Source organism: Durio zibethinus, chromosome 6 (assembly GCF_047325235.1).
Source record: "Durio zibethinus cultivar Kanyao isolate XHJ-2024 chromosome 6, ASM4732523v1, whole genome shotgun sequence".
In the NCBI taxonomy this organism is placed as follows: Eukaryota; Viridiplantae; Streptophyta; class Magnoliopsida; order Malvales; family Malvaceae; genus Durio; species Durio zibethinus.
In genome coordinates, this window is record NC_143167.1 from 32,898,998 (window position 1) to 32,919,545 (window position 20,548).

General features: G+C 35.3%; 2 protein-coding genes and 2 pseudogenes across 4 annotated transcripts; 1 reads left to right on the forward strand and 3 right to left on the reverse strand.

The window, feature by feature from the left end:
* Positions 1–1,345: 1,345 nt before the first annotated feature.
* LOC111286221 (protein AAL-toxin resistant 7-like) lies at positions 1,346–3,531 on the reverse strand. The gene is made up of 2 exons (XM_089763381.1): positions 2,192–3,531; positions 1,346–1,683 (listed from the first exon to the last, which is right to left on the reverse strand). Exons 1-2 carry the CDS (start codon positions 3,394–3,396, stop codon positions 1,635–1,637), a joined length of 1,254 nt encoding a protein of 417 aa, XP_089619507.1. The 5' UTR covers positions 3,397–3,531; the 3' UTR covers positions 1,346–1,634.
* Positions 3,532–10,066: 6,535 nt separating this feature from the next.
* Positions 10,067–11,497, forward strand: LOC111285695 (uncharacterized). The gene is made up of 4 exons (XM_022875262.2): positions 10,067–10,469; positions 10,541–10,654; positions 10,777–10,896; positions 11,103–11,497. The coding sequence occupies exons 1-4, from the start codon at positions 10,368–10,370 to the stop codon at positions 11,223–11,225; spliced, it is 459 nt and encodes a 152-aa protein (XP_022730997.1). The 5' UTR covers positions 10,067–10,367; the 3' UTR covers positions 11,226–11,497.
* Positions 11,498–12,076: 579 nt separating this feature from the next.
* Positions 12,077–16,107, reverse strand: LOC111285694 (uncharacterized; annotated as a pseudogene). The gene is made up of 9 exons (XR_016343192.1): positions 15,274–16,107; positions 14,970–15,173; positions 14,822–14,879; positions 14,570–14,632; positions 13,872–13,951; positions 13,367–13,472; positions 12,933–13,022; positions 12,715–12,846; positions 12,077–12,536 (listed from the first exon to the last, which is right to left on the reverse strand). The product of XR_016343192.1 is annotated as an uncharacterized LOC111285694 (transcript).
* A 1,171-nt stretch (positions 16,108–17,278) lies between these two features.
* Positions 17,279–20,167, reverse strand: LOC111285827 (F-box only protein 13 pseudogene; annotated as a pseudogene). The gene is made up of 2 exons (XR_016343358.1): positions 19,546–20,167; positions 17,279–18,798 (listed from the first exon to the last, which is right to left on the reverse strand). The product of XR_016343358.1 is annotated as an F-box only protein 13 pseudogene (transcript).
* Between the last annotated feature and the right edge of the window lie 381 nt (positions 20,168–20,548).

The following is a 20,548-nucleotide window of genomic DNA, read 5'->3' on the forward strand; positions in this document are numbered from 1 at the left end:
TAGTTTGCAGGTTTGGCAGGTGGGGCATACATATGGATGATTTGGTCTTAAGGATACATATAAAAATTTAAAGATGGTGAATCAGCCATGGGTTGGGGGCAATTTAATAAAATATAATTATACTTACAAAAGAAGAAACAGAACAAACTTATTTGCAAGCTTTATTGGGCGTATGCAAAAGACGTGCATGCCAAGGCCTTAGAGATTTGTTTCAAACAATGATGATGAGAGACCAGTTGTCGTTGAAGAACACATGGTTACTTTCACATTGGAGTCAATCGGTCTTTTTCTTTTATTTTTCTTTTTAACTGATCAGTATAATATATTACATCATTGACGTGCATGAACTGACCTAACAATTTAGCAAATAACAAATATATACATATATATATATATGTATGTATTTGTTATATGTATATATGTAGGTTTGGTTTTGACGCTTGCTCCTTTGCATGGCTGCTTTTCGACAATTGGACGGCGTCCGCTTTTAAAGTTTAGCTTATAGTTGTCTCTATCCTTATCTTTTCCTTGGACTTTCTTCCTTTTTCTTTTCCTTTTTCTTCCACTTCCCCCTTTAATTTCTTTTCATATATCTCTACTTTTATTGAGTTTCTATCTCAAATTTATGTGATATATAAAGATTAAAAAACTTCAGCATTTGTTAATTACTATTATTGAATCAATAAAAGAGATTTCACCCTTTGTAATTACTATTATTACGACTTAAAACGTATTAATTTTGAAATATCAAAGTGCATTCTAAATTATAATCATTTAATCGAAATGAGTGAACTAACAAAAGGACTTTAGATTTGCTCTCCTAAAAACATAAATTTCAGCAAACAACTTTCCATTTTTAATTCCTATAAAATATTAATAAACAGATCATAATTAATTATTGTTATTCGATTTATCATCTTTACATACGTATCTTCGTCAATTACTTTTATTTTCCACTTAAATTTACCATCTTCATGTAGAAATTTCTTCCATAATCCCATCTTATTTAAGATCTTTTTTAAAGGAAGGTATCTAATTGAAGGAGTACAAGGCCGATTTTCCCCCCTTTAATGGTAGAATTAGTTCATCAATGAAATCTCATTTATCAAAATATAATAATTAATATATAAATATTATTAAACAAATAAAATTTTCATGGCCACCGAAAACATTAGAATAAAAAAATTAGTCTAACAGTCTTATGATATAATATTGAATTTTTAATTTCAATCCAATCCACGATAATCTCAAATACCAAAAGAAAAAAAGTTATAGAAGGGGAAACAAATTAAGTTGACGGGAATTGCCTTAGACTGGAATGGAAACACAATCAGCTGTAAAAGTAGAAGAAGACAAATTAAGATTATAGGATGAGAAATATATAAAATTGTTGATATTGGGAAACTGGTAGAGGAAAAAGCAAATTCCTCTTGCTTGATACATATTATTTTCCTCATTGGCCTGCATGCTTCCTTTCATATATTTGCAAGCCTTATTATTAGATCAAAAGATTTCTAAAAAGCAGTAGTGAAATATAGAAAGTAGGGGAGAAAGGGACTTAAAAATGAAAACAAAATTAAGGGAGACAAATTGATGCCAAAGATTTGATTAACTAAAAACATAATCAATCCTTGTCAAGCCAGCCACTCCCCATCCATTCCTTCAATTTCTCCAATGTCCATGCTGTGAATCACAAGAATACAAGACAAACATCAAATGGGTAAAAAGAATGAATGCTTTACGGCAATGGATTCAAATTTTTTTTTTTCTTTTGTACACATTAAACTACGAGACCAGAATTGAGAAAGCCAACTTCTGTAAGAAAAACCCATATCCTAGACTTAAATGGGTCTTTTCTTGGGCTTTGTTTCTCATGGCATCTATTGACTCTTCTTGGTCAGAAATTGTAACCTCTGTCTGTAAAAATTTGACAATGAGGTAAATTACTGAATTTAAGAAATTTTCATAGCTCAATTGAATCCAATGGAGAGAATCTCAAGGAACTCTAATCCTTCCATTCAATCCGATTGCACTCTGATCGATTTACCAAAATATTTTGATTTTTTATAATAGTTAAATTGCGGATCAAAATTATACTAAATATTCAATGTATGAATGGACATGACATGAGAAACATTCCTAATTGATATAATTTCTGAACTTTTTTATTTTTAAAATTTTGGATTCTTACCAAGGTAAGGTAGGATCCTTGAAGTAGTCATCAGGGCAAAGATCATTGAAATGCTGCTGCAAGCAGCTGTCATTCGCATTCAACCAGGCAGGAAATTCCATGACTTGATCAAATGGCTGGTACCCATCATCCTCAGCTTTCACTTCAGGCCCAAGCTCCATATTCTTCAAGAACTTGAACCACCATGCTGATGTTACTAAATTCATAGTATCATTCCACTCCATTTGATGCTGCTCTCCTAACGATCTGATCTCTGCCATTGCCTTATCATCCACAGCTTGATGCAGGTCTCCCCCACCGTAGGATTCAGTTAAATCAGCCATAGCTCCCGGTCCCACTTCATGTGATAGTGCAACTGAAGGAACTTCTTCAGTTACGACGGATAGAGTTGGGGAAGATGACGATGATGGAGATGAGGATGAGTAGATTGATGGGTTGCTGCTGTTATGGTAAAGGTTGGTGTCTATGTTGTTGAAATCATGAAAGTTAAGGTTTAGGCCTAAGGTTTGATTGGGTAGAGTGAAGTTCAAAGTGTCTGTGGCAGATGGAAGAGGGATTTGAGAAGCAGGCCAAGAATATGGATTTGGAGGAGGAGGGCAATGTTGAGAGAAAGATGAATAGGAAAAATTGTCAAAATCATAAGAAGAGAAGTTGTTTGTGCTTGATGGATATATTCTAGGATTTCTCCTAGACTTTGTCTTTGATTCTTGTTCAAAAGGTGGTGGAGATGAAAGATGAGAGGGATATGATAATTGCTGTTGTTGTAGCTCTTGTTGTTGCTGTTGCTGCTGCTGTTGTTGCTGTTGCTCATTTGCTTGTTTCATGGCAGCTCTGTGGAACTTGAGTGCAGTGACAATTTCTCTCCTAGCCTCAGCCATGTTAAGCAGCCTTTCTTGGTAAGGCCTGCTGGTGTGAAGTCTCCTCCTGACCTGTTTCTTATGTTGTTGAGGTGGTTGGGGTTGCTGGTTCTGTGGTGTTTCACTAAAACCTTTGCCAAATCTGGTCAAATTTTGGCCATTAAAACCGACAGCATCAACAGAGTCAGGGTCTTTAGGTTTCATGGGGTCTTTGGTTCTGGAAGAGGTCAATTGTTTAACAAGGCTACGGATGTAAGCACCAGAGAGATGAGGCTCTTCTTTGAGTTTACTAATTTTATCAATATCCATTCCTTCTCTTGTTTCTTGCTTGGAAGATCGACCCTTCATATCTCACTTTTTGGTTTTTTGTTTTTCAACTTAGAACTGTAGAAAGAGAAAGTTGGTTGGAAGAATCATGGTTTTGCTCTCAAATATTCTGAAAGACAAAGTACAGAATGCAGAGAGAGAAGCAGAGGCTGATCTGGAGTAGGCCGGAGGGCCTCGTAGGGGTGATATAAATACTAGTCCTAGGGTTTTTAAAATTTTTTGGATTTTTCCTTGTTTTGGCAATCGACATTTGTTACCGTTTTATTACATGCTTTTAAATGAGCAGTTACGATTTCTCTTTTACTAAACTGCCCTCTTCCTTCAATTACATTTACGAGAAGTTTGCTTCCCTTTGGCTTTGGTGAAAAAAATATATATATATTTTGCCTGCTACCTTCGAACCTCAGTCCTTTCCCGTCCAGGCAAACAACAGCCAAATTTGTTACCGTTTTATTACATCCTGTCAATTGCCATAAAAGACGTGAAGGTAACTTCATTTAGTGAATGACCTAATTGTTTAGTGCACATTTGCCAAATAATGAACAAGTAAGGTTTTAATGCTTTAGATGGAATTAGATTTGATTTGATTTTTTTAATAATATATAAAATTATAAATTTTTTAAATTCAATTTAAATTTGAATTATTTTTTAAATTAATTTAATTTAAATTAAATTTTATCTGTTCAGTTTGATTTGATTTATCAATTTTTAAATTTTTTTGTTTTTATATATTATTTTTTAGGATTTTTAATATATTTAAATAAATTTATATATATAATAATTATTTTTATTTAAAAAAATTTAAAATATATATATATATAAATTAATAAAAATAAATAATTCAATTTGATTCAATTTTTTTTTGAATTTTTTATATTTTAATTTTAAATTTGATTTAAACTTAATATATATTTGATATCCGATCTTAATTTGAACTAAATAAATAAACAATTGATCCAAATTAAACACTATTGCAATTTCGAATTGATTTTCGATTTTCTTAGTTTTTCTCACTCCTAACTTCAAGTGGTGCTAATGGTAACTTCATTTGCAATTGATCCAATTAAACAGTTGAACAATGGCTTAAATTATTCAATTTATCCAGACAAATTCAGTGGTTTGTATTGAGACAAATAAGGAGACTTCGCTGAAATTTTAAAGCAAAATTTGCAACTATTTCATGCCTCCACGATCAATCTCACTTAATAATAATAATACGCTAGTTTCTTATGCTTGTGTTACCCTGAATGATTAAAAATGACAAAAGAAAGAAAAATTATGATGGTGAACTTAAATTAATACATCACAGTGGAGGATTTGGTTGTTAGTCCTCATTATGTCAAAGGGGACAGCTTCTGACTCCTAGGTAGGATTTAGGATGATGAAAAAGAGACAGGGAGGGATTCTGAGGTGAAGGGATCAGAAGCAAGGCTGCATTGATGTTTAGTTTGTAATTTCTTGATTTTTACTGAAGATATAACTCACAATCTGAGGGCATTTGAGGGCTAAAAAAAGAATGGATGGGTTATTCTGGGTTCTTGTCTGCAAGTACGATGGGACCAGACTATTAGAAACGTCAGCAAAAGACTAATACAAGAGACTGACAGAAGAATCTCCATTATTGTTGTAAGCTTCCTCTTTATATTTTGAAAAGAAGAGAAAACTTCCAATATTTCTGTTTAACACAAATTGTTGGACATGGTTTGAGTCTGTTCATGAAATAGAGAACTTGGACCTTTTTTAAAGGCATTCTACAGCAAGTTAAAAGACAGAAATGCTCCATACCATCTTCATATATATATATATATATATATTTTTTCCTTATAAATCTATTCCTGATCAGTCTTGCTGCTGCCATTTTCACTAAACCTCTTTGTTTGCTTCGACTTTCTTACTCCAATTAGAGGTGGCAGAGCCAGAGGCATGGCTTCTGCGGCTTTTTTCAGTGCTTTCAGGTAGCAATAAAAGTGAAAATAAAGCCTAGAGAAGAGATATTTATTGCTGCTGTCAATGACAGTAATATATCTAAGACTCTATTTGCATGGACAATAAGATTAGTTATGGTGGGATTGAAAATAAAAACAAAATTTACTGTAACTGTAATTAATAAAAAAAAATTATTATAATTATGATTAAAAAAAAATGTAATAAAAAATTTATGTTGGCTTAATCTCACTAAAATTAATATTTTAATTTAATTAAAAGTACGATGAATTTATTAAATCAATTGTTACTGTACACATTTATGAAAACGTGAAATGTTTAGAATTAACACTTTATTTTATATTCAAATTTGGAAACTGACACTGTTTGTTCATCTATGTAACTTGTTGTCTATATAGGGAGCAAATGTAGCTTTTGGTCTGGTTAGAGTGAATTATGAAGCTTCAAGCCAATACTGGAAATAAAAAGTTTTGCTCAAATAAAAGATTGTGTTCTCTATTTACTGTATTAATTATACAATTTCTTATTTGGACTGTTTGCACTCTATATCTCAGGATATCAGAAAAAATCATTCTAAATGCTTACCGCATCATTATGGCCTAAGAATGGAACCATTGAAAACCATCTGATATGCTTACCTTTCAAAACATAACTTTGTCGTTAGTAAATTTCTTGGACCAGAAATAATGCATACTAATGATTGTTGGAAAGTTACAGCTGTTGCAAATGATAGCTAGCTATTTGTAAACTAAATTACCATATTTAAAAAAAAAAAAAAACCATGGTCTAAGATAGAAAAAAAATTACAAATGTTGTGATTTAATTTTAAATTTATTGAAAGAAACTTCCTAAAAAAGATGAGTGCATGAGTCAATTAAGGTAAATTCCTTATTCAAATTACTACATTTTGGCCAAGTTAATTTCACATGTTAACACTAGTACTTATCAAGAAATTGTGATCTACAGCCTTTATCTTTGCATAAGCTAAAGGATTAAAGATGCATTAACTGCTCAGTAGTCAGAGTCAGGACTGATCTCAAACCTGTATGTTCAATCTTCCCAGTTGGTTGAGCAAACAAGAAACCTGATATGTAAGAAAATGGGATTTTTTTTCCCCTTTTATCATGAATATGGCAGAATGATCTTTTAACATCTTGAACAAAATTAACATTACTCAGACATTGTCTTAAACCAAAAGTAAACTGGCAGAACTACATACACAACAAAATGGGGAAAAAGGAGAAGATAATTATATGTTGACAACAATTTATAATTATGGTTAAATTAAGCACAAGGGCAGAATTGAAAATAGAGTAAACACACAACAGAAACAAACACTTGAAATGTATAACCATAGGCATACATACAAGTTACACCTGAACAGACAGAAATAATAGAGAGGATAAAAATAAAATTTTAGAATATAAATAGAATAAAATATATATATATATATATATCTATAGAAGAATAATGAATGTGGAGATATACTAACATATAATATATAGAGAAACAAAATGCTATTCATAAGAGATGCATGAAAGAGAAAGAGAGAGAGAGAAAAGCACAGGCCTGTTCGTGTGAAGCGGATAAAGATGCATATGCAAATAGTATACGACTTTGACGAGGGTTTCTGTTTTTCTGATGAGAAAAAACCAGCTTCCACCAATCCCTTCACGCGCAGGTATTGCAGCTCAAATGAAAAAGATTGGTTTCAACGAATCACATTACCGCAGCACACGACCACCACCCCTACACACCATCCCCATATGCTTCCATTTCTCTCTCTTTATCTGCCATTGGATTCCATTCACACCAGTGCCTTTGTAAACTACTTATGTCTTTACACTTTTATCCTTTTACAACAATACAGCTCTCCAACGTATAGCGCCCGCACATTTTAGGGGATAAAAACAAAGCTTTTCTCTTGAACAGAAATATTTACTCCCGTTGAGTTTTCCTCTTTTTCTTTTCTATTTTTGTTTTTTTGGCTCAGTTGATAGCTGTGACCATGCAGCATCCAGGTCTGCTCCCCCTTTTATCTGTCTCTCTCTTTCTCTCTTTGATCGATCGTGAGTTGCTCCTACTACAGTAATTCTTTGGGCCCCTTTAATTAATTTCCTTAATAAATATATGTATACTAAGTCAATCATGCATCTTTACTGTTTCTCGTGCATTTGCCATCTGTATCACAATTTCAGCTTTAATATTTGGTAAATTTTGTGAAAATATGGCCTATAGTTATACAAATTAATATAGCAATGAATGTTACTCCTATAACATAAAACTTCTAATTTGGTATAAGGGTTTAGATATTATTTATATCCCAAAGGGAAAACCATTCCAAAGTACTGAAGATAGCTTGGAATATTGCTATGGAGAAAATGGTGAGCAGAAGACTCTGAGTGTGAACAGTAGATAAACTTTTACAAGTACTACTACTCGTTTGAATTCTTGATATATGGATAGACTCCTAAGGCAGCTGGTTTGACATTTTAGGTTTGATTGCATGAGCAAAGTTTTTTTTCCTCTTACCCTAAAGCTGAAGGCGTTATTAATTATCCAATTGCCTAAGAATGGGGTGGGACCGCCTGCAAAGACTGATGACATGATGTGACGGGTCATAATCAACGGCTATTTTTCAATGGAGGTGTGGGGGCGGGGGAGCATTACTGACAAAGGGATGCCATGTGGTCAGGGCTTTGAGGCTCCAATCAGAGGCCGGTTGCCACGTGGGAATGCCGGAAAGGGACAACATCTTTGCAGCCATCCACCGCCGAAAAAGCCTGCAGCTTTTCATTGCCATCCGCCCTCATTCAATTGCCAGTTTCACTATCCTGTTCACTGTTCACTGTTCACTACCGTAATCTTATGTATTTTATCTTCATTTATTTCTTCAACATAATTTTGTTATTAATTCATTCAAAAATCCAGAACACGAAGCTAGTTATAGCACATTATTTTGATTCATCTAAATGATCATTTTGTTGTTAAACAATTTAGGAAAAACCAAGTACGCACTTGTTATGTAGAACAGTGGGAAAAAAAACAAAACTCCAATAGACAATAAATGAATGCAAAGCTCACAAAGTAATGACAACCCACCATACTTTGACCCACTATAATTCCAAAACCCTTTTGTTTGAAAAAGTCGGTGTTCCTATCTTCAAATCATCCCCCAATAACCCTTTTTTTTTTCTTTAACATATCTGTAATATACTTGAATGCTGAAATATTGATAAATGATGTACAAATTGAATTCTATTAGCTAACCATACAGGATCCTGGTAAAAAAATACAGTGGTGATCAATGCCATAAGGACTGGCTTAAATCGAATTCCAATTTGAATTTGACTTTCAGGTCAGCATACCCTGCCCCATCTCTCCGTCAACACATGCTGATATTTACAGTGTTAGTATTTAATAGCCCCAGCCATTTATTTTCCACTTGAAATTGTGGTAAAATGAATTCTGTCACTTACTGAATTTAGAAGAGGCGTGGGGGTGGGGGTGTCTTCTCATCGGATGATGCAGCCCCTCTCACTCTTTTTCCTCTCCATTTACCCTCCAAAGTGTATTGTCACTTTCCTCCATAAGTGGGGGGTTGGGGGAGGTGGCGGTGGGACCATTTCCATTTTCAATCTGCCACCAACAACATACAACTCTCTTTCTAGAACCCGAAGATGAGAAAGTAGCATCAAATTTTTAGTTATGGCTTTGAATGACAAGTTGCAGCCAATAAAAACCCAGCATTACCAATCCAATTCTATGCCAAGGCACTGTCTCTCTGAAATATAAAGGGCAAACGAATGACCACAAAGGTAGAACTGCAGTAGTCCACGATCTCTTTTATCTTATCAATAATTTTTGTCACTCTTTTTCTTATTATTTGAGGTGTGATATTGGAAGGATATGTAAATTTTATTCCACTTGAATGCAAGCACATGATAGGACCTGGTGGTGACATGCATGCAGAAAGAAAATATCATGGTCAGCTGCATGCATGCATTCAAATTAAGAAGCAATGGGCTATCCATGAGAAAATGCTTCAACAGCTAGCACTACTGTGGAATTTTCTGGCTATTCTTTCTTCACTCAACCTTTTGTGAAGACAACTTACATTTTACCATAGAGAACATGTGCCAGTCCACGGATCAGCACTTTTACGGTTTCGCTTGGAACGGCAAATTTGGATCGAAATCTTGTATTAAAAGCGCAATAGGGATAATGTACTAGAGGTGGACCTATCATTGTGCGTAAGTAACTGAGTAAATGTAACCAGAGGAACCATGGTAAAACAGTAAAACGAGCTTTCAATCCGCTTAACCTAGCTAGCTAAAATCCTTCAGAAGGATATATGATTTCTTTTCTAATTTCGGTTGATCTTTTTGATAAAAGAATTGGGTTGGTTATTGGAAAATGTTGCAGTGCATATATAGAGGTAGTGACTAGTGAATTTTGCCAACAAAAAAAGGCAGGGCTTCTTCCAAGAGTTAGCACTTAATGCTGGCTTGAAAACCATCGATCTCTCTATGTTCGTTATTTTCTACATTAATCACATCTGCCCAAATAACCATATGATCGTTTAACAAGTCAGATGTTACCTTACTTCGACTTGAGGCACCAAATTCTTGCAACAGCTGCTGCAAACAGACCTATTGCCTATTTATGCCTATGACAACACTGTGTTTCAAATTCAATAATATTAGGCTAGACCTGAGAGATTTTGCCTTTTCTGAAAAAAAAAAAGGGCTGAAGCAAAAAAAAACGATAAGCCTAAGCTACTTTGGAGTTGGCGTACCATAAGAGGACAATTTTCATGCATGGAATTGACCGCCCAATTCCAAAGACCCTAAAACAAAATCTAACATTGGAATCATCATCGGCTCTTTATGAAACTCCCCGGCCAGCTTCTGACTTGTCTATACAAGTTCTCTATTTATATGAACAACTTTGAGTTAATTTCTTCATCCATTCACTTCGTTTAATCTTGGTAAAACGATATAGCTCTCATTAATTTGAGGTTACATTTTCTATTCTAATTAGTCAAAATGGCTGCTTTTGCTTCAATCTCAGTTTGCCCATTGGCCACCTTTGCTACAATTCCCAGAGCCGGAGGATCTATTTCTCAGCACAAAAGCTTCACTACCATTGTAAGCAATTACCCCTTTTAAATTGGTGCAATGTGAATAGTTAAGACGATTGAACCGAATTTTTATTGCAGGGAGGTCCTGTGTTTAACGGATTAAAGCTTATTCCAAAGATCCAATTCTCAAAGGAGACAAACAAGTTTTCTACTCGATCTAGCTGCTTTAAGACTTCAATTTCATGCTCTCTTGTAAGGAATTTAACTCCTGTCAAAATTTTTTACTACAATTCAAGCATCGTATGTCTGTTCTTCTAATTTGGCATGAAATCTGTCATTTAGCTCATCATCTTGATACATTTGGCTTTGGCCAGGCTCAACCTGAGACATTGAAAACCGTCCAAAACACCATTGCTAAGCAGTTGTCAATTGATGTGAGCGCGGTGACTCCTGAAACCAAGTTTGCTGATCTAGGTGCTGATTCCCTTGACACGGTACATCTCTTCAAGACAAATCTAAATTTGTAATTATTACAACCTTTTTTCAGTTTCTTGCATCATGTGCACATCCTGGTTTTTGTTCCTTTACAAAGAGGATTCTTCAAATTACTAAATAACCTTTTACTCTTAGAAATTACATTATTTATATTGTATCAGAAAACAAAACATGACTGAGACAATGTTTTATCAATTCATTTCAGGTGGAGATAATGATGGCCTTGGAGGAACAATTTGGAGTTTCAGTTGGAGAAGGTGGAGCTGAGAACATTGCAACCGTCCAAGACGCTGCAGACTTGATTGAGAAAGTGAAAGCTGCTGCATAAGAAACTTGGAGCACATCACTTGCGCTACAGAATTAAAATAACTTCTTTTTAGTTGTTTCATAAAATGCCACCAAAGAGAAATTACAGTGATCAAAATTTTACTACAAGTTGGCATTTTTTTTCCTTTTCCTTAACCTAGAGGGCAATTTTTGTTGTGGGTTGGTCTTAAATTGTAGCCTGTCACCTGTCTCTTGGTTCTTCCCGTCCCATGCAAGCAAGAAAAACTAAAATAACATCAATAAATGCACGAATCAACTTGATCTTTGATTTTAGATATGCCACTTATAGCTTAGTCCAGCGGGAATCTGGATACAATATGTGGGAAATAAATCTGGCTGAGATTGATACTAGAAACAAATAAACAGATCGTTATCTAAGCAGCAAAGATAAGATCTTGTTCACCAAGTCCATCCTATTTGCAGGGTGTTCTGTTCACTATCCTTTCAAGAAAAAAAAAGAACCTTGTAAGAAAGACGGATCGAGTATACATATAAAATTTGCAGGTTTTGCAACCCAACTACGTGCAGCAAATATGTGTATTACTCCAAGGGCCTTAATTGATATGCAACTCAACTGCCTGTAAATCTTAAAGATGCACACTAGTCAAAGCTAGTTGGCAAAACAGGACTAAATTTGCTTGATAAGAGAGCATCAGTCATTTAAAAGCATATAAAACCTGTAGTGGAAGAACCACGCCAGAACAAGAATGCAGAAATACCAATCAACCAGAAATGTTCAACTTAAACATATTTTCCAACTAACGAAAAACTAAGTTAATGTGAAGGATTATAGCCATTTTGAAACACATCCTCCAAAAAGTTTAGAAAATTAGCTGTTCGTGAAAACACCACTTAAGAACAATTAGTTTTCCCTTGATTTCATGGATTAATATTCAAGTAATGAAACTCAAAGTATGTACATTCAGGCTAGAAAAGTATATCAGATGAAAGAAGGTTTCAGGAGCCCATTCTATATATTTATTTGATTGGTGTCCAGTCTAAATTTTAATTTCTCTGTTTCTGTTTTTTTTTTGTTTTTGGTACTCATGAAAGCCCATTGCGCTTCAGCTACACAAAGGGGGGTCCAATTTTAATTCCTTGTAACTATATACTCTCATTCTTTTTCTTTCAATAAACTGTGCTCACTTAGAATCAACTATCCATTGAACTCTGGCAGTTAGTCTTCGAAACGATTGAACCAATCAGTAATTGCACTCAAGAGCACTTTAGTTTCATTCAGTGCGAGAGTCTTAAGTCCCTGAGCAATAGCATCTGCTGGAGTGTAAACATTGCCCGCTTGCCATTTTGGTTCCTGATCAGGCAAGGTAAATTGAATCACTAACATATAAGTTCAAGGTGTCTATCGCCATGAACATGGCAACCCAGAATTCAGAAAGTACCCATCCTCTCTGAACAACCAAATGTATATAGAAAAAGGACAGTAGGATGAACTACGGGAGGCAAAGAGAGATAAAATTTGCATGGTATACCTGCACACATGGTGTTATATGGTTACCACTTAATTGGACCTCTTCTAGCGTCCCACCAATGGAGTTCACACAAGGCTTCAGTGTCTCTTCAAGGAGATCATTTTCATCAATTGTGTCAGAGCCAAACTTCACCTATGAAAATGAGTAGATTCACTAGAACAAACACAAAAGTCACATATATTATCTAATCAAGAAAATAGAGAGCACATAAAACATACCAGTAGAGTGTGTTGGACGTTATATTTGTTCTTACAACATTCACGATTCTCGGATGGTGTTGAATTGAACTCTGATATCCCTTGGGTAACCTAAAAGAAACAAATTTAAAATGTCAAAAGCCAAAAACTAGAGTCCACCAGTTTAGAGGTGTCTCAATAACATTAAAAAAACATAAGGTTGGAAAGGTCTATTCAAACTAGCAAGCCACACCATTATTCCCTTAACCTTTACCCCATCTTGTACAGACATTTATATTGCTTAAAATAAAATTTTGCAAACTCCAAATTGGACTCTCATCCACTAGAATAGTCTAGATTCAATAACCTGATACTGCATATGAGAGGGAGAAGAAAGAACCAATTAATATGCAAGGGACTTAGCCACTTCATGTATTATCTCAGACAATTTTATAACAGACAGCTAAATACCTGACCAAAATTGAGGGCAACTGATCAACAAATATGGTGAATGAGACTAAGGCTTCCTGGTCCCTGTCTGGTATCATTGCTCCAGCTGTGTCAATAAACATCTTCCACATCACCAGCAATGGCAGCAATGACAAAGTACATCCAATAAGCTCAAATTATTTTTGTATACAAAAGGATAAGAAGCATGCATGTTAAGAACGACAAATCATAAAATCATGTTGCATTATGAATTTATCACAGCTATACCATAACAGTTGGTACTTGAAATCCAAATAAAGGCATGAAAAGGAAACTACTCATAGGGAAGGTTATGGTTATACTATGGGGGAAGGCATCATTCAATGATTCAGAAAAAGACAAAGTTGCAGAATAGCAACATATCAATAAGATATTAGCAGATTGCGGGAATCGATAAAGAAGACAATGCAACTGCAATACAAAAAGAAGGGAGAAGAATGGCAGGAGTGGAGGGGGAAGGCAACAGACAAGAGACAAGAGTTAGGATATAATTTACCTGAAGCACTCCTAGCCATTGAATACACTGGAGATGCCTCTACCATTGGCATCATCTGCCTAACTAGAGGACCCAACTGCAGAGTATCATCACAACTTTTAGTCTCATATGGTTCATTAGACTAACACGCTGGGGCAACAAATAACAAGATTCATACAGTCATCGCAAACTTACAAACAACATCATGCATCTCTGGGAAATAAAGTACCGAGCAATAAGCAAAAATATAGGAGGCTTAATGGAATATTACAAATAATTTTAGTTGTTCCCAAGAAAACCAGCCTCATTAATAACATATTATATGCTTAAACATTGTTGCTAATAACTTTAACATGATAGTAATTAATAACTGTCATCATCTTTTATGCACTCAATTTATTAAAGAAACCAACTATATGCATATGGTATTAATCCTATGAAGGAATCAACCATTGAAGATAACAAAATAATCAATTTGTGCAAGTCCATCATATGTTCAAGATTTACCTTCAATTTAAGCTTAGATCCTTCTCATACATGCCCAAAATGGTTAATATGCATAAGAAACAATGCAAAGAGACGTGGCAAGGAAAACATTTGACATAGTGAAAATTAATGCAATTCTATTACGAAACTAGGCATGGGGACTAAACGTATACCCTAAAGTGTAATCAAAATATGAGTTCCTTATCCCCCCATAAAATAAAGATATTACCTGCTCAAAGTACGACACCGTCTCTGTTGCTGGCCTGTTGTTATATGAGATAATGGCATTAGCCTTCCACAAGACATAACATTTTTTGTCACACTCTAGGAATTGCTGAACTTATTCTGAATTACAATATCTAAAACTTCATAATTCTGCATTTTGCCTACACAAACTAATTTCTATAATCAACTCCCTTAACAACTGCACTCAAACGAAGCAAACTTCAAGTGCTGGAAAAGACACAAAGAAAAACTAAACCTTTGGTATCTTCTCAGAGAAATAACTTCCTGTGAGTACTCGAAGAAGAGCACCATTGCTGCAGTAATCATAAAAACCAAATATTCTCATCAAAACTACGTATTGTTAAACAAACATTGAAAGTAAACAACCACCTAGAAATACTTACCTCTGACCAACAGAGAAAATTGGAAGGTTAACAAGATCAACAGGAGTAAGATTAGCATCTGGGAATCCAAAAGCAAGAATGTTGTCCAGGCAAGCATTGAGCCTCTCGTATACTCGTTTAGCAGCTTGGTCATGATCAAATGTCACATTGCAGGGCACTGATATTATTAAAAATCCTTCCTTTGCCAAAAGCTCAATCAAGTAACTAACCAAAAAAAAAAAAAAAAGAAAAAACAGAACCCCAAACCTAAAATCAGCAAGGCGCCTTGCATTGATTAAAAAGTGTAAAGGAGGAAAATGGTTACCATTAAGCAAGTTCGGGGACAGCTCCAAGGAAAGCACCGCCTAAGAATTTGATGATTGCACGTGGTTTCATGTTTCCTAATGGAGGTATGATCAAACAAGAATCCAGCCTTTTGTATATCTTATTATTGATGCTATCATTGTAATTAGAATTAGAGGAAATGTTGTTAATGAAGCCGAAGCTGCTTCCCCCGTCAATAAAGCCTTTGGAAAACGGCTGTGGAAACCGAAAGTCGAGAAAATTTTTTCTTCGAGGATACTTGAAAGAGTGGAAAGTTGATGTTGTTAGATCCTTCGGAGAAAGCAAGTTTAGTTGTGCGCCTGAGATTGAATAGGTAGCCAACTCCATTGGGTACTTTGTCCAAAATGGCTTGTGGGGAGAAAATCTGACGAAACAATTTGTGGGGAAATGATCGCAAAACCAGTCTAATCCGGTTAATGGCCGTACAAAACGTGGAGAACTTAAAAACATACGCTGATAATTATTTTAAGCCACGATTCAGGTTTAGAAGCGTGGGCTGGATTAGGAATCCAAATCTTAAAATATCCAACTTGGCCCACTTTTAACAATTACATGGCGGACGGAGAGATCAGAAGAAGAAGGGCAATGGAGTTTTACAATTGATAGAGGAAACTGCTTTCATCTGAACAAGAAGAAGAAAAAGATTCCACTCTTTTCAACTCTATAATGAAATCTAAAAAACTGCCTTGGAACTCCGATTCTTGAAATTCTTTTCCTCTTTGATCTGTTTGGGCGCTTTTCAGAATTCTGATTTGAGTTCTGTTTTTAATTTTTCTGAGCAGATTTCTTAGCGAGGGGGACAACGACGGTGCCTATCACCTTAAGGCCCTTTTAAGGCTTTAATCATCGGTCTAATCTTCATTTTGCACGCTTTCTTTCAGCCCACTCACAGCTGCCTGCCCTAGGGCAACTTCAGCTATTGGGATATGGGGGCAATGGCCCATTCGATAAAAACAAAATTTGGGCTCAATTTGGTTCTTGTTATCACTGTTTAGTATTTTATATTTTAAAAAATTATTAATAGTGATGTAAATACAACATTACTTTGATTTTGCCAAAAAAATTAATGAAAAATTTTTGATAATGCACTAATCAAATGCAATTTCTGTTTATAAAAAATAAAAACATTTGATTTTCATGAAAGTTAAAATATTTATTTTTTAAAAATAATAGTCTCCTTGTATTCAATGTTTAAACCGACCTCTCGTTAGAACACATGTAGTGGAACCAACTAGCTAAGAGTCCTTTATGCCGAGTTGAGTTATTAACGATTGTAAGAGTAGTACTAAGCCTCTCACAGGCTGAAAAAAAATGGAGAACGAGTAATTCAATCTACCATAGCAAGCAAGAAAGATAAAGCCGTAATGGGGAGGGAGAGAGAGAGATTGTAGTAGTAATCATACAGAAATCTGAAGCTTGAAGAGACAATGTTAGAAACATCATGATATAGCCTTGTCAAAGAAACGCTGGACCTGCTGACAGGCCCATGCTTTTATAGCATGCTTCCTGGTCCACAATCACCATTCTGCATTCCCCATATGGAGGAGTACGGGAAAAAAGTTTCAAGCTGCACAGGGAGAACAAAAGGGCTTTCATCTGCTCTCAAATGGAGAAGAATTGAACATGATTTTCGATTAACTTTGGGACACCGAAGCAGTTAAAAGATTAATCAAACATTGAGAAAACTTTTCTCGGATACATGCAGCTTCGAAAACGAGATCTAAACATTTGGCTTTTTATGGATCAGTGTTGGCTGAAGCCTGAATGCAAGTAGAGACAAAGATTCTCATGGTCGTGGCATTACAGCACAAAAGGTCATATTTTCACATGATCTTGAGTAAAACCAGTGAATCTCTGTTATCAGAAACTTGAGAAAGGCGATTTAGATATACTGATCATCTTTCTGTCATCCGTTTTATATGTTAGTTTTAAAATTTCAACTGCATCAAGAAACTTAATAAATTTGTTGAGCGAGACAATAGCATTCAAAGTAAAAAGACACTTGTCGTATATGACAACCAATAGTCTAATAACGTTATCTCATTAATACATCCAGCAAAGGGGCTAATTTGCTTAAACAATTCGAATAAGAGAACAAATCAATACTCTAAAAGAATACAAATAAGAACAAAATAAATGAAGTAAAGAGCACTGAGAAAAAAGATTTTTTTTAAAAAAAAAAGAGGAATCACAGACGGCATTATCAAATCCTTCAAAACATAGCTCACTCCACACCATGTGTTCATACAGAAGCCTCAATCCTTGGCTCGAATGAACAGGCAGACATGAACTCCAAGGCTTCACCATTCATTGAACATTTGGGTAGTTCGACCCATTCGTTAGTCACAAAATCACAGAGAACATAAATACAAAGCTCAGCAGAGCTTAAGCATATAAATATCTGGTCACCAGCCCCAACACAGTTTATGTCTACTTTCTTGCCATAAAACTCGTGTGACATTGCAGGAGGCATTGCTGCAATCTGATTCCAAGTCTTGGTTTTCTCATCACACCTCCACACCCTAAGGCTAGCGCTTTCAAAAAATTCTGATAACACAACAACCAACATCTCTCCTTTACACTCCACCACATCAATGGAGTACTCAGAAAAGACAGGCAACAGTCTGGGATATTCAGAGAAATACTTCTGGGTCAGATTGCAGGCCACAACTGTTCCTAAGGAGCTGAGGAAATATACAATCTCCTCACCATCTTTAAGAGTAATAACTGATGAATACTGCTTGGATGGGCTTCTCTGCATGTTAGTTGCCACCACATTTCCAGCTTTGCTAAGGAAGTACACGGCATCATCATCATCGTTTGAGTCAAATTCTGTATAATCATCACCTTGTTTCCTCAGCATAATCTCTTCTTCCCAGAAATCAGCACTAGAGTTATAAACTTTGAAAGAAAGCTTTGAAAGATCACCAGAGACTAAGATAAGCTTGTACGAGCCATGGTAATTGGAATATACATTCATTGCTATAGCATGAAGAGATCGATCACGAGAGTCTGGATCCACTGGAGGGAGTTCGCGACAAGATCCTTTCACGGGATTGCATACAATGTAATTGCCAGACATATTGCGGAAACAGACAAGACCACCAGATGCTGCAACTGGAATGGAGGCACAGTTACAGTTATGCAATAGGAGAGGCGGATGATTGAGCTTTTTCCAACTTCTTTCAGCAGAATCGAAAACAACTGATTGATTAAGATTGGGATCCACCATGAAAAACCAAGGATCCCGTGAAGGAATCCTAGAGCAAGCAAGCTTAAAACTTTCAGAAGCAGCAACTGATTTCCATCTCTTGCACACTGAACTGAGGCGAAAGAACATTGAGGTTGGTAACCATGAAAGGACCCTTTCAAGGAGGTCTTCAGTGAGCTCATCCAAGGTGAAGTTCAACATATCATTGCCTTCTTGAGGCAACTTTCTCTTTCTAGATGGCCTTGAAATGCAACAATTAGCCTTCTCCATTGGTAGATTAGTTCAGAAAACTAACTGCAATGACAATAAGAGGATAGCAATACTATTAATAAGAGGCCATTATGAATTAACAATCATACCATTAGACAAAGGAATTAAAACGCAATTTTTTCAAATCTATCCCCATCATAGAGAATATATGAAACAAGGCAAATAAGGCTTTGAATATCACATCAATTAAAGACTAGGGATAAAATGACAACCTAACTAACATAAGAATTAAAGGTCCACACATGAGTAGAAAGCAATAAGAGGCTCTCTTTTTCCTAACCTCTTCTTCTCTCATATTAACACCGAAATTTTAGTTACTTGGAAAAAGTAGGGTAAAGAAGAGCAGAAAATAGTACTACTATTAAAGAAGTGACAACATCATACCACTTGGGTTAGAACAAAAGGACCACAAAAACCATTGTCCAATAGAAATTTCCTTCTTTTTTCAAGGGTCCAACAAAAGGACAAGTTAGCTCCACTCAGTTTCAATTCAATGAATGCAGAGTAAAATCTGCAAAGAAAGTAACTAAAATGGAACAACAAATTTGGGAAGCCATAAATTGAAGAGGGAAAACTCAAAAAAGGTAAATACCATCAATTTGCAAAAGACTTATTTTTTTTTTACTACATAAAAACTTCAAACAAAGCTAAGAGCCTAGGACATAACCCATGAAGAGAACGTCTTTTAGCTTGATAAAAACAAGCAGAAATGAGCTTGACATGGAAGAAGAAGGGGACATAAAGGGAAAGATCAAATAAGGAAAAATGTACCTGGTGATAAGAAGCTGAAGGGGAAGCGTTGAGAGTGTAAGAGACTGCGGGGGTGCAAGAGCGTTGAATGAAGCTTAGTGGGGCTCTGGGACAAGTTGAAACAGCAGCCCAAAAAACAAAACAAAAGAGAAAGCAACAGCAAAGAGGGGAAAGTAAAAGGGTTTTTAGAGGAAGAGGAAGGGAGGTAGGAAACTTCCTGGGGTTCCTCTTTTTGTAAGCGTTGACACTATAGACAAAGCAGAGCAAAGCAAAGATTTATACTCCTTCAAAAACAAAAGAGAAAGTGAAGCCTCACACTCACGCACACGGGTGGAGAGAGAAGAAAAATAAAAGACAGAGCGAAACAAAATCTACTAAGTTGACTCTATACTAATCTCCAAGGAAGTCTACAAGACAGAGTTAGTGTATGGCAACAGAGAAAGAGAGAGAAAGGGGTGCATTGCATTGGATTCCGGGTTGGGCCGTCCGTGTGTTACAAGTTGAATTGAAGAAAGAAGAAGGCCTTGTTAGTTATTTAGTAATCATTTATATATTTTTTATATAATCAATATATATAAGTTAGTATGTTAGTTATTTTGTTGAAAAATTGATAGTTGGTGTAACAATAATTATAGAACTATTACAAAAAGAGGTGGTTACAGAAAGAAATATAATTTTTACACCCATTTCTTATATTTTAGAATTTCTTCTTATCTTTTTTCTTGCTTCTCTTCTTACCTCTATTTCTGAAATTTTAGCTATTAAAAATTTAAATTTTTACAAAAGAGTTAATCTGACAGTGGTTTGATTGAGCAGCATCATTCTTGGTATCAAAGCCTTAGTTCTTGGTAATGACAGAAGATACGACAACTAGGTTGCAAAGAGTATGGGCCAGATGCAAAAAAGAGCTGGAAAGGGTTGAGGTCAAATTTGACAACTCTATCAAGCAACTTAATGATAAGATTGATTCATTTGCAAAAAAAATGTGTGGCATGTTTGAAAAGATCATGAACAGTAAGCAAAG